At 40.3% G+C, this 14,061-nt stretch overlaps 1 protein-coding gene across 1 annotated transcript in view; it reads right to left on the bottom strand.

Annotated features, from left to right (window-relative positions):
- The window catches only part of TRPM5 (transient receptor potential cation channel subfamily M member 5), a gene marked incomplete at its 5' end in the record, with an annotated part of 37,981 nt that extends 25,029 nt beyond the window's left edge, over positions 1 to 12,952 (bottom strand). Inside the window, 8 exons of the mRNA XM_082284271.1 lie at positions 535 to 653; positions 1,520 to 1,622; positions 2,916 to 3,107; positions 4,926 to 4,990; positions 7,437 to 7,617; positions 10,393 to 10,559; positions 11,683 to 11,863; positions 12,836 to 12,952. Of these exons, the coding sequence (XP_082140397.1) occupies positions 535 to 653; positions 1,520 to 1,622; positions 2,916 to 3,107; positions 4,926 to 4,990; positions 7,437 to 7,617; positions 10,393 to 10,559; positions 11,683 to 11,863; positions 12,836 to 12,952 (1,125 nt within the window). The remainder of the gene's footprint in view (positions 1 to 534; positions 654 to 1,519; positions 1,623 to 2,915; positions 3,108 to 4,925; positions 4,991 to 7,436; positions 7,618 to 10,392; positions 10,560 to 11,682; positions 11,864 to 12,835) is intronic.
- Positions 12,953 to 14,061: the final 1,109 nt, after the last annotated feature.

The following is a 14,061-nucleotide window of genomic DNA, read 5'->3' as shown; positions in this document are numbered from 1 at the left end:
AGAGGTAGGATTTAACACAAGGACATGCACGTTTTGTCTTCCACCAGTCAACAGTGAGTACAGTGAGAAAGAGGTGGAAGGCTCTTCATTTCCCTCTGACAAAATGTCCATGCCATCATTAATGTTAAAACACCAACACAAACTGCATGCTGTAGGACTTGATGTGAGGTACCCACCACACTGGTACCCACCATTCTCCATGCCACCTTCTAACAGTAACATCTGCCTGCTTCTTGTGCTTTGTAAGCTTTGGTCTGTTTGCTCTAAAGGTCTATACAGAAGGGAAGAAAGATTGTTGGTCTCAAAGAGCTCAAGAAAGAGATGATGACCACTGAGCTATTCCTCTGTCTTTAAGCATTATCTTATAGGGGACCAAAAAGACAAACAGCCTCAGAAAGCAAACTACTGCTGCCCAATCTCTCAGTAGAGTGTGCAGGTAGTGTTAAAAACTGAAGCCACCTTTTGGGATGCTCCAGTGTCCTGTACACATTGCATTATACACCAAGTGTCCTCTAAGGCAAAAAAACCTGGTACCTTCCACTCCACGTCACCATTGAATATTTCGCTTTTAGCAATGTCGACTCTATTCCAGGCCACTGCCAGCTTCAGTTCATCCAGATATTCCTGAGCCTCCTGACTCTGACTTTTACAGGCTGGAAAAAAAATAGGAAATGCAAATAAAGTCAGTACTTTAGGGTTATGTTTAATTTAATATTGTATTGGTTCTTTGATTAGCAATGCAAGTTCTCCTTCAGCCATCACAGATCTGTGGGTTGCTTAACCAGGAACCCTTCACAGCAATGTTTCCCTAAATTAAGAAATATTAATGTTCAAAAATGTTAGTTTTTTCTAGATGAAGCCTCTATTAAAAGCATTAAGTTTAAATGGCTGTTGGAGGTTAAGAGGGACACTGGCCTGCAGAAAGCAGGGGACAGGGCTGGCTGTTGTTTTTGCCTTGCGTCCATTAGTGCATCAGGAACAGGATGTCTTTTTTTTTCTCCCTTGCTAAGTTTAAGCTAACACAAACCATTAAGTTAACAGAAACTGAAATAGGTGGCAGCACAAATAATGTCTTCTTTCAGAAGATACAGTGGAGATTTCATATAGGAGAAATAGATTGTTTCTGAAACAAAGGCAGTTTTGGTCTACTTGTGGGTTTTGGTTTTGTTTTCTTGGGGGTTTTTTTAATGGTTTGTAATTGGAATAATATAGTGCTCCAATATATTTCAGTTCTTCTATAGCTTCTGTTACTAAGAGAAGCAAGTAGTGTAATAAAGGAGTGACTAAAATAGTACTATACAATAGCATGAGATTAAAAAGCAAACACTAGTTTAAAGGAAGTTTACAAGAGCTACGGTAACTGCCACAGTTAAACTGTCAATAAACAAACAAAAGAGCAGTTAATCAGAAATGAAATCTGATCCAACAGTCAACTGAACTTGCACTGGAAAAAGAGGAATTATTTTTATGGCATAGAAGTCAAATAAGACAAACATTAAATGCATTGTGTTTCTCTTACCTTTTACTAAAGCTTTTAAAATGACTGTGTCTAGATCTTCTGAACCATCTTGCTCAAAGTTGTGCAGAGTTAGAAGATGCTGGTGTGAAATAATGTTCTGAATCTATTTGGAGTTGAAACAAAAGTGGTTTTACACATTGTGCTTTGGATATACATTAGTGCCCAAAAACCCAGTGGGAATCACCCATACAGTATTTCCCAAAAACTCATGTTCTAATTGTAAAGCTGAGGTTTGGCAAGAAGGCAAATATTATTAGTTTTCCATATATAAATAACTCCTAAGGCAAGGAGGGAGTTACTGCCTTTTCCAAAGTTGTCTACCAGGATAGGATGAACAGAACTGGGATATCCTGAGAACCAGAATAATGCTTTAATTAAAAGATCCTTCCTTAACTTACATTCTTATTTGACTCAAAGTCACGTTATAGCCAGCACACCACTAGTTTCATTTTACCTCATCCTGCTTTGACATTTAAGTTTTGCTGAGTTGTTTATTTAAAAGCATAGTCTCTAACTCTTCTCTGAGTAAAAGTCCTCAAGTACTGATATATGCAGTAGTCTTCTCTTTCCTTCTGCTTCTCTATTTATTGAGTTTTCTTTCTTGCAGTGCAGCTGCTCTGAGACTTTGTGAGCATGTGGCAATATTGCTTCTAGATGCCTTTCATACCCTTTTGTCAGTGATCTGGCAAAGTTCTTCCTAATGGAGTTAGTATGTGGAACTTTTAGAGCTGAGGATTATGGCAGGGAATGCAAAGAGTAAGTAGTGGGCCAGGTCAGGACTTGGTTTATCTTGGAGGCACCCAGTGCTCTTCAGTCTTCACACAAGGACAATCTCAAAGTGGCTTTTTGTTTCTAAAAGGCTTATGCAAGTGTACCTCAAGACAAAGAGTTTTGTCTTTCTGTTTTAAGAACAATAATACTTAAAGAACAAGTAACTGACAATAGATAGGATGATTTCTAAACATGCTCCATTCTATTTAATTTATTCATGCTTATCCACAACTAGGTTTCCATTTAACAGCTGTAGATCATGAATTAGGTCTCTTCTGCCACAGCTGCACAAGCTCCACAGCTGTGGATATAAATAATGCTTCATGTCCTACAGAAAGACTGTGGGGTTCCTGGGTGCTGGCTGTTACTTGAGGAAGTAAGTGAGGAAGGACAGAGCCCTAAGTGTTCAGCTGAATTACTGGGACAACAAAGTAGTTTGCATGCTCAGATGACCGCTAGATTTTTAATGCTAGAGAGGCACTCGATGACACAAGTCTCAAAGCACTGGAGTTCCCAAAACTTCTGAGCAGCTTCTTGCCAAACCTGTACTGAAGGGGCTATCAAAGCTACGGGTGTTAGGAGAGAGCTTTGTGAGCACGATGACTTATCAGACATAGGAGCTCACTGTCACTGTCCACTGGAGAATGTCCTTCCATGAGAAGCCCTCTGCAGGGAATTTCTCCTTAAATTGCTTTTCAACAGCTTCTGGCACGATGAGCTGTGGGTCATTCATGAATGCAGCCAAGATGTCAGCTGTACCTCCAGACCCTGCTAAGATAAGCCAGGGAGCAGAATTTTCCAAACCGCTGCAAATTCTCTGTAGTTAAAATAGGACGTTTTTAGAAATCATAAGTGGAAAGAAAATGTTATTCAAAAGAAGGACTTCTAGCAAACTAGGAATAAATGTGTACCTAAATCGGATTCACTATGGAATCAGTCCAGACTCCTGTAAGCTATTAGGATTTTTCAAATTCTGTAGCAGGTCATCCATGTATAGGCCTCTGACTATATTTTATTTCATGACACATCTGCTGAGTAGCTAAGCAACCTGATTTGGAGAAACAATGCATGAAATTTCTTTGACCCTGACTTTTTTTTTTTCCCCCCAAAGTCTCTGCTTCAGCATAGTCAAGTGCAAGAGTAACCTTGTACAGAAATTATCAGCAGGATTTTTTGTATAGGATTTTTTTTCTGTCTCCTAAACCTGGCACTAAGTTCTGAAAATAAGGAATTTGCCTGGGGAAATACAACACTGGGCTACAGGAAAATAAAAAACACTGAATTGTAGCAACAACAAGAGTTAAAGGCTACTAACTCTATTATTTGTGCAATTAGAATGAGTCAGGCAGGTTGCTGAGAGAGGAAAGCAGAGGCCATGGCATCATAATTGCAACAACGTCTATTTGCTGCCAGTCTATTTCTTCCTCTGGAGTTACACAAGACTGTATTGATTCAGTTGTGATGCAGGGGTTTTTTTCTTTAGTTTAGGTATTGAGGGGTTTTTTTTAAACTGTTTGTAGTCTTTGGTGTGTATTATCCATTTTAAGAAATTCATTTAAGAAATTGATATTCTAAAAAAGTGTGGCCAGTTATCCATTCCCAGCACATGTCAGTTTAGAGCAACCCCAGCCTGTCACTTTTGATCTTCCAGTCACACTGTTCTGTAAGACTTTGAAAAGAGGATTTATATGTCATAACATGGGATTTTTCTAAACCAAAGATACAAGAAACACTGCAATATTTAGCTTTTCATGAAAGAAAGCTCCTGAGGTGACATAATCTTTGTTTAAACAGTGAGACTTCTAATACGAGTGTGTGTTTTAGTCCAGCTGACAAAAGTTATGACAAGATACAAGAAACTGAAACTAGAAAATATCCCCAGAAAGGAGTCATTATTCTGAAAGGGGTTACCAGCTGGCATGTCACAGTCCCGTCACTTGGAAACTTTAAATTATAGTTAAATTTTGTCTCTCTAAAGGTATTCTAGACTGAGAGTATTATAAAAAAGAAAAGTAAAATAGAATAGAAATCAAAGAGTGTCTCCTTGTTAACAGGTTCTTTAAGTTGTAGAACTACTCAGGAAAAAATCAAAACTTTGCTGAAGAAGATTTGAGATTATTATCAGACAACACTCCAGTCTTCAATCCTACAATGTACTTTTGCTTAGTGGAAGCAGGACACTCCATTTTAAATGGCATGTCCAGCAAACCTGGTCTTGTGCTTCCTCTGAGCTTTGGAACAGACAGTTGTGTCATTGTTGCTGAACAGCACTGAAAGATTCAGCTCTTTTTTTGTGTGAGTGTTCTCAAGCAATAACACAGTATTTCTGTTTCCCTAGATCTGGAGCTGGCTTCCGTGGGTTTGTTTTGGTTTCGGATTCTTTCTTCCTACTGGACAAGCTGGCAATGGAAGTTTTAATGATCAGCTGGTGCCTATTCAAAAGGAAATATTTCTCCCAAACAAATAGTGGCAAATTTAATTATTTATTTACTAACAGAACTCAGAACACATCTTATAGATGTGAATTTTTACTTTATGTAAAGTGCCAAGAGATGTGTTTGTCATCCAGCCAAATTTTCCATTAATTACTTGGCACCAGTAATTTCTTTTTCTAAAGTTGAAAACATCTTCTTACCTCAAGTGTGCCTGGTCCTCCATTTACCAGTAAGCAAAGCACAGGGATCTCAATGCTACCCGTTCCTGTGAAATAGATGGCTTAATTTTTAAAAAGTAACAGCTTTCACAAAAGTATTGATGTTTTGCTGACCCCTTGAAAATACTTCTCCTCTTATGTGCTGTTTTGGTGTCTACGTGAACCTGCAGAAGGCAGGCAGTTCCAGAAGGATGTGGCAAAAGAAGAGAATAACACTGTGCCCCAGCAGACAGAGTCCTGGCCTAGGATTCAGGACAAAGGCACCTTTGCCTTGGACACTTTGTGTGATCCCCAGTAAGGAGTCCAGGCTGTTCTCACCTCAGCACACCTCAGCTGCAAAATATGGATGTTGGCACCTCTGTGTGTCACGCTGCTGCTGACTTTTAAAGTTACTTATTTGCTGCAAGGTTGTCAGGCTGGGGAGCAATGGCGCTGCATTAGGGCGCAGCACAAGGTTGGTGGGTTTCCAGAGAGGCATCTACCAGTAGTGACAGTAAGACACAGTTAGAGGTGCAAAGCTCTCCATTGGCCCTGGGTGTCATGCATGTACCTAACACATGCTGGAAGGGAGAGTGGAATCCAGGAGAAAAGCCTTAGGAAAAGAGGGTTTAAGAATATGAAGAGGCCGACCATGTAGACTGGGTAGGATGAGATGAGTCTGATACGAGCTGAGAGGAACCATATACTGTTTATCACTCTGCTTAAACAGCTTAAAGCTTCATTCAGCACAGCCTAGTGAGGTGATTAATAATAACACAGTCTGATACTTTTAAAAGAAATGCTAATGAAATACTTAACGTGTCATGGCATCAGGGGAATAAATGAGGTCAGGATCCCTGTCCTAAGCCATCCTCCCACAGGGGGCCACATAGTTTTGGATGGTTTTAACTGTAAATGCTGAACTCTGTAATCCAAAGGTGACCATAGATTGGCCTGAAGGAGCTCAATCAAAACATGATTGTCATGAGGTGAATGCCTCTCAGCTGGAAGATGAAAGGCATTTAATTCAAACAATTTTTTGATGTTTCCTTTTGTAGATCTCCCAGAACTCAGTACAGATCTCTACTTGCTATTTGTTGTATTTCTTTTGGGATGACTGCAGAGATAAGGTGGGACTGAGCTGTAGCCAGGACGTGCTTGGCAAGAAACTTAATTTGCTTAAGTTAATGGCAACAGCATTGTCACACCACTCTAATGTGATGCTCTCTGAAGAGTGACCTCTGTGACTACAGGTTCCTCAAGGTATGGTTAAGGCTACAAATATTCTTCATTTACCATAGATTTAGAAAAAATTTAGCCAGAGGAGGGTCAGGTGGATTCTGACTTTATGCTGTTAATCTGGAAAGTTCTCAATGGCAAAGAATATTCAGTACATAAAAAGTTTCCCCTGAAAGACTTCTAGGTGTTTTTTTTAACAGGGAAATTCCACATGACCTTATTAAAGTGTGTTACTTCAGAAAAGTCCCATGGCTTTGCTCAGCTTGTTCATAAATGAGCTTAAATGAATGACATTGGGTTTGTTTGTAGAAGATAACACTGAATTCAGTATGTTCCAGCAAAATATTTGTCACATGAATCAACATTCTTTGTCAGAATTGTGTTCCCCTGAGATTTGTTCAATCAGATTTGGTTTGCAAGCAGAAAGAGGCTGCTTTGTAATTCTCAGCACTGCAGCCTCAGGCTACCCTTACAGCCTGCCTGTGGTCTTTCCCATCCGAGTCACCAGGTAAGGATTCTTCAGGCACATTTGTGCTCTCAGGTACCTCTGTGCAACCACCCTATGGGCTGTGCAAGTGGATATTCCACTGATGCACACAGCTGTGAACAAATGAGCTCTCCCTCCTGTTTCAGCTGAGCTAGCACTGCAGGTATTACACAAACAAAGCAAAGGTAAAAGTAAGTGTATTAGCTTGACAACTGAGTTCTTTCCACGAATAGCAGTAGGAGATCGGCCCAATACTCAGTTCTTATTATAAAAAAAGGTCACAGAGATTCACATGGACATTAGATGCTACGGTGTTTACCCAGGATAAGATTTTTTCCTGAAACAAATATGGCTTAAAATATTTCAGAGGGTTTTGGAAAAAACCTTTTCTTCCAGTGTGGGAGCAATTCAAGACCCTGTGTGCAAGAGGGGATATAAGTATACAACAATGACTATCAATCTCTTAGAACCACTGGTTAAGGCACTTGAAGCTGGCTTTATTTTCCATATGTTGTCTTTTAAGGCAATTTGAGCTATGCTTTGAAGATCAGCCTTGAGCTACGTTTAAGGAGATGCAATAAAAGTCCAGATTTTTGGTTCAAAGAGCAGCTTTCTCAACTTCAGAAGTTACTGTCGTCCTGTCTCTTACATAATGACAGATGTGTTGACTTGGTCTTGCCTGTGTAGGCAACTGTCCAATTTGAGATGTGTAGTTACCTTTGATAAGGCCAGGGCCCGCTGTGCTATCAGTGTCATTCAGATGAGATGCCTGCACAGAACCTGCTTACCCCCATATCCCGTGCGCTGCTCCGAGATGTACTTTTCCAAGGTGAAGCGTAGCTTGGTGGTTCCATCGGGCTCGTCTGCCGTTGTGTGCTCCACCAAAATAAAATGGGAATGGTTGTGGTCCAAGGAATATGGTGGGCCTTGGATGTTGTCATCAGACTGGTAGTGTACAAGACTTTCACTCTAGGGAGAGGAGGGGAGATGTCAGTGCTCTCTGCAAAGCCCAGCCCATGTTTAATGTCCTTCGTCTCCCCTTCTGTGCTGTCTGCACCCTGACACAGCACACCACCTGGGAGACACTTGGATAGACTCTTAAAATAGGGTGAAGAAGGAAAATCTGTTCCTTCTGGAAGCGGCCAGATTTGGCAGGACTGATAGCTGGAGTACCTGAAGTTTCCCCCTTGGCCTCTGCAAAATATAGTGATATCAATCATCTTCTCTGGAACGTAGGTTTTGGAAATGTTTGTTGGACAAATGGAAAGGGGCCATGAGACCTGATAATTGTGTATGGAGATGTGAAGCCTCAGCTGGTGTAAAGAGGGGCAAAGTATTCATTTCAGTACTGTTTTGTCCATGTTTAGGCCGGTAAATGAGTTAGCCTGCTCCATGTCCTTATCAATTTAAACACAGCTTTACTCAATTGACAGGGTTATATGAAATCAACGGTTATTCTCAGTTTGGAAATTGCATTCTAAAGGAGTGAGTGGCAGACACTTTAGAAAGGGGAATCCTCTTTTGTTTTGGGTGAGGGGTGTTATATTTTAAATTATTTATTAATGAGTTTTTTTGCATAAACTCATCTTCTAGGTAAAACAGAATGCCTGCTACAGTCTTTTGTTCTAAATATTGCACTACATAAGGGTTTCCATACACACACTTTTTCAAATCCCCTTTCTTTCTTAATACATCTTTCTTTCCCACTGTTGCACATCCACTTTGATATATCATTCCAGGCCGTAAATGCTTGATTATTCTTTTTCATTTTCACAATCATTGTCCTCTTGCAAGTAAGTCGGATTAAAATAAGTGTTTAAAATCTGCATTTCCTTCTATCATGCCTCTTTTCCAGCTCCTGCAGTGTTGCTGAGCAAAACTCGGACTGTCAGCTTGGCAGTTGTCACTGTGTATCGCGTTTTCCGCCCACTAAAAAGTAGTAAACTTGCATGTTTCTTAAGAACAGCAAGTGCCACAAATTTCTTTCGCTTTCTTCTCCCTGTCTCTCATTCCTTGGGGAAAGCTTCTTGACATAATTGATTTCCTTCAGATTTTGTTTCGACAGAGGGTGAGCCTCTGTTCTGCTGCCATGTAACATTAAGCCTCCTCACCAAAGATCTGGCCTTTGATTAGGACCCAGAGGCACAACAACCAATTGAAAAAGGCCTTTGGGGATTTTTCTATTTATTCTCTGAAAATGTGGAAGTGGTCTTTCAATGACGTTTAAAGCATACCATCAACACAGAAGAGATGGGAGGGATCCGTTGATTTCAGGGCTTGTTTTTCTCCTTGCTAGTGTGGACTGTTAGCTCTATTTTCTACAACAAGCTGCTTGTGTTAGTGCCAAGTATAAAGAGAGTTGGGTTTAGATCAACATCCCTGTCTGTAGTTCCTTTGTCTTAAAGTTACTGACTAAAATCCAAAATATCTTTGCGTGGAAGCTGTGCCAGAGGTCAAAGGGTCAGGAACGCTCTTTGCAAAGTATTCCTTGACAAAGAGTTTGGGTTTTAGTTGAGGGGGAGAAAATGAAAAGAGAGTGCACTTGTTTTGTAGCTGCTGATAGGGAAAGATCCAGATGCATTTTGATCACTTAGCCCAGGAGGGAGGTGAAATAGTTTGCATTTGCCAAAGCAACTTTCCTGAACAAAATTCACAAACATGGTGAACCGAATTCTTTCCTTTGAGGCCCTTTCGGACCACGTGCCACACAAATAGGTTAAAGTCTTCCAGCTAAAGAGTCCCACCTGGAAGAGCACACAGGTAGCTGCCACTGGCAAAAAAAAAAAAAAAAAAAAAAAAAGAAAAAAAAAAAAAAAGAAAAAGGAAAGATCAATGACCATAAATTGCTGATATGGTCTGGCAGTCTCTCAGCTTCTAGCTGATACTTCCAGGCCCCTCTGAGAGAACAACTAGGTGCAAATTCAAAGGGCTGTCTTTGTCATTTGTTTCTTAGCTTCTGCAGGGAAGTAAAATAATGCAGAGAAACTGTCATTCGTTGTCATTACACACCTATTGTATTGTTATAATATCCTGCTTAGGACAGACTGTATATCCAGTGACAAGAAGGGAATGCTATGGTTTTGTTCTCCCCACTTCTATTTCCATTCAGCAGCAACACTTTCAGCAACAGTTTTGTTGGGTGAGGTTTTTAATCTGTTGATGCACTGCTTTTGTTTTCTTCCCAAGGACTTCGACTGCTTTGACCCAAATTTAGAAACCCAGAGAGCTTTCAATAACTAGGTGAAATCATTCATGGCTGGTATTTTTGACGTGCTGTACTGAGCACGTTTTTGCATATTAGACACCAATTCAGTGGTTACTTAAGGAAAATTTGTCCTGGAATATTTATGTCTCGTGTCCCATAAGAGAAAATATGCTTTTTACAGCATTTATGCTATATCTAGGAGTAAGTGCTTCCACAGTAAGTGGACAATTATTCCGGGATATTTTCCCGACGTTCATCCCTGCTAATGCCTAATGCTGCCACCCGCCGGGCATGTGCGGAACTGCTGCCAGCGGCACCGGGCGCGGAGGGCGCAGAATCATCCAACAAACCTTCATCTTCATTTCTCTTTCCTCCCAAAACACGGCTTAAACCCCACTTTTTTCTGTTGTTTTTGTTTGTTTGTTTGTTTGTTTGTTTGCTTGCTTATTCAAAGTTATATCAAAGTTGTTCCGCCAACTGCTTGCAAATTTTGTGAAGGTGCGGCTAATATGCAAACAATCGAATAAGTGAAAAATTACCTTTGTGTTTTCCAGAATTTCTCTGTGATGGATTTTCCTGAGTGAAGTTATTCCTATGGCAACCACGCTTACTTTGGATGAGGTACTAGCCAGTGCAAGATCTCGGACCGCTTGCACTAAGTGTCTTGTTACTCCTACACGCAGAGCACTGGTGAAAATCCAGGCACCTGAAATTATTTTTAAAAACCGGTAAGGTCATTTATTTCTATTTGAATGTGTTTGTGTGTCAAGTAACATTAGTTACAGCACTGTATTTAAGGGGTTTTTTTAGATAGATAAAGTGGCAACATTGCCATCTTTACTCTGATGTAAATGTGCTCGTCAAGAATGCTGTGTCCATTCTGGAGTCACTCACTGTCTATACATGAGCAGAAACATCCCTGTACCAGGCAGGTCTGAGTGTTGTACGAGGAAGAGCAAAGGGACAGAGTCAGGGAAGTTGTTGACTTGAACTGAGGCCTAAACAGTCCTGTACAATCACATCTTGGCAGAAGAGCTCGGGAATAACCTGCATAATCTGGAGTTCTTTCTCTTGTTCTTGTGTACGTGGAGAGTGAACACTTCAGGATAATACAATTTACAGCAGTATTGTTATGGTGAGAAGGAATTTGGAGAACACTGGGTAAACAGCAAGCTGGCCTTTTTCAAATATGTAACATAAAGAAACTGGGGATCTTGATGCTGCCTAGTCTGAAGTACAGAAGGCAGATGGAGATAGAGAATATCTGTGTGGCACAAAAGTACCAAAAAGAGCTCTGGTACTGGGCTGTCTCATTACAAAAAGCAAAACTGTCATGATCTTGTCTGGAACAGTGAACACAAACCAAGAGCTTGCTGTGAAATGCTCACAGATATTTTCACTTTATTTTGCAGGTGAGAATGGAGAAAACAAGAATTTTTATTTTTTACCTAAGTTCACTCTTGTTGAAGTCAAATTGCTCTGCTCTCTTCAGAATTATTTTGTTATGGCACAAAAGAGAGACAGTTGTATTTTGTCCCATTTTGATGCTATCTTTCTAGTGTCACCTCTGAGAGAAAAATATCAGGTCATTTTACACTTCAGAAATGGTTATGTAATTTGCTTTAAAAGAACTTATTTTTGCTACTATAATACAGTATCTTTCATTTTCAAATGTATTTACATGCAGGTTGTAGGTTGCATTCAGCAAAGTATTGAATTTTCAAAAATAATCATGTGACCAGGCCTGTTGTCATTACCAGATCACTGGGGTCTAGGTGTGAGAATCCATCAGGAATATGAATTCCTTCTTTAAAGCCTAAAGCACTCACCTGTGCTTTGAGCTGCCTTTATAAGTCCTTTCTTTAAGGTTTCCCGTAGCCAAGGCTTCATCTGGAAATTTTCTTCTTCCCCTACTAAAGAGACAACCAAATTGGGAGCAGGTAGCTTCCATTTGTTGAGCATAACTTCAAATATAATTCCAGGGTGAATGGTACTCGGGACCTTCATAAACTTCAGCAAACACAAGAAAAAACCAATGAATAACAATAGGACAGAAAGATACAGTAAAGAGTCTGTTCATGGTAAATACAGAGGGAAACAATCATCAACTTGGATATTTAAGAGAAGATTATTTGAGCAAGAGTTGACAGAGAACTAAATACTTGAATGAATTTAGCAGACTTCTGTATAATTGCCATCTCACTAATTGGATCCATTCCATGGGTTAGTTCTGTGTTGCAGACCGATGAATCACACTCTCCCTTAGAGCTTCCTCTTGAACTGCCTTCAGTTTCAGGGCAGTCTAGAAAAGCCAACAATTTTTGTAGGTGTTTTTTGTTTCTGCAGAAGCTGAAATATTTGCCTGGTATTATGTCTGTTTTTCAAGGACATGTTACATGAATCTATTGCTTCTTCCAGTTCTGTATATATTTTGGCTTTGTGCTTAAGACTTTATGATGAAACAAAATCTTGAGGCAGATTTCAGGAATTCCTAGGAATTCTTTATGCTCTAGCACTAATGTGTGCAGGGGAGTAGTGAGGAGGTGGGTTTGTCCATATACATCCCTCTCTGCATATCAGCAGAACAGAGAGAGAACTTTAAGGAAAACCTTGAAACAGCTCAAAAGTATGTTTAAAATGTAAAAATCCATAGTGATTAAGTTTTGACAGGTTAAAACAGACAAAGGATGCAAAATGAAGGAAGCAGGGCATATAAATGATTTTTCTTTTAAAGGGAGAAGTGTCCACCTGTACTTGTATCATGTAATTGCAGATCAAGTGATTGATTTCTGTATATTAAAAGCCCATATTTTAAACCCCATTCATGTTCAGGAAGGCATGGTCCCTATTTGGGGTACAGTGTGGTGCCTCACAGTGTGGCACATTGATCCTCACTACGGCAGTCTCTGCATTTACTGCTAAGAAGTAACAGCTGAACAACAACAGTGGTGTTAAAGGGTTAAAACTCCTCAGTGCCCATACCTTTCCATGTTTCTTCCCAGAAGCTGTGAAGTCTATTTCTCCTATGCAGTATGGCAGTTCTCTTTTGAAAGCGTCCTCTTTGTCACTGCTGCAGAGCTTGGTTTCCATTTCCTCCATTGAGCTCACAAGGTGATCGAGCACCAGTGGACCAAGATGTTCACTGAGATGACAGAAAGCTGGCAACTGAGAAGCCATTTAAACTGGAGGGGCCACAAAATCCATTTAAATATATCTAGATGAGTTTTTAGTCAAACACTTTACTTTTTTACTATCATACCTGTAAGGTTTAGCTAAAATTGGAGGTCTTTGTACCAAATGTCAGATGCTGTATACAGAAGAAGGCAGATTCCACACCACCACTATGTAACTTAAGGTATGAAGAAATAAGGCTTCCTGAACTCTCTTTCAGCAGACAGAAAGCGGAGTTGCAAGGTGCAGGATCCTGCAATCTCAGAGCCCAAAGGTGACCCTGATTCTACAAAAGAGAAAGAGGAGTGTCAGCCACCAACTCTTTCCAGCAAGAGTGGAGCAGTGTCAGTGAGTGTCTGAGTCATGGTTTCTTGCTGTCACTGTGCCTCCTGCTGCTCTGACTTACCTTACCTGACGTGAATGCTAAATAACCAAGTGATGACGTTGTGTTTGTCTGGAGATGTTTTAGGAGAGGTTTACTCTCTGCTTCCTTTAGGAATAGGCTGTTTATTTGTAAGCCCAAGAATTTAAGGCCAGGCTGTCCTGGAGCAAAGGCCATATGGCAAAAGCTGCTCTTCTGCATTACATGATACACTGGAAAGGTCTACCGGCTTTTCCTATGTTCCATTTTGACTGAACTGACAGAATTATGATGTGAAAAATATGCATTTAAGCTTGCATGCCTTATTTTGATTCTTTTCAAAACAAAAGCAATGAAACAGCTCTCTCCCCTCTGCCTTCAGCTGCATGTTGAACTACATAGTCAGTCTTTAAAAAAAATCCTCGTGACACTAACCCAGCAATTGTAATCAACACTGCATTAATTTTTTATTTCCTAGTCCAAGAGATCTGCTGTGGGATTGAGAGTGGGTCAAACTAGCAAGTCTCTTGTGGGTCTCTTAGGATGCTCCAGTAGAGGGAGCAAGCCCCCCAGCTGTTCCCTTGGGCTGGGAAGTCTCTTGGGAGCCTGTATCCTGGCTGCTTCACCACTGCTGCTTCTGTATTCTCTTCTCTTCTTTTCTGTTTGCTGTGAAAAC

Source organism: Coloeus monedula, assembly GCF_965178545.1.
Source record: "Coloeus monedula genome assembly, chromosome: 6".
Taxonomy (NCBI): Eukaryota; Metazoa; Chordata; class Aves; order Passeriformes; family Corvidae; genus Coloeus; species Coloeus monedula.
Note: the sequence above shows the minus strand (reverse complement) of the source record. Positions and strands in the feature narration are given on the sequence as shown.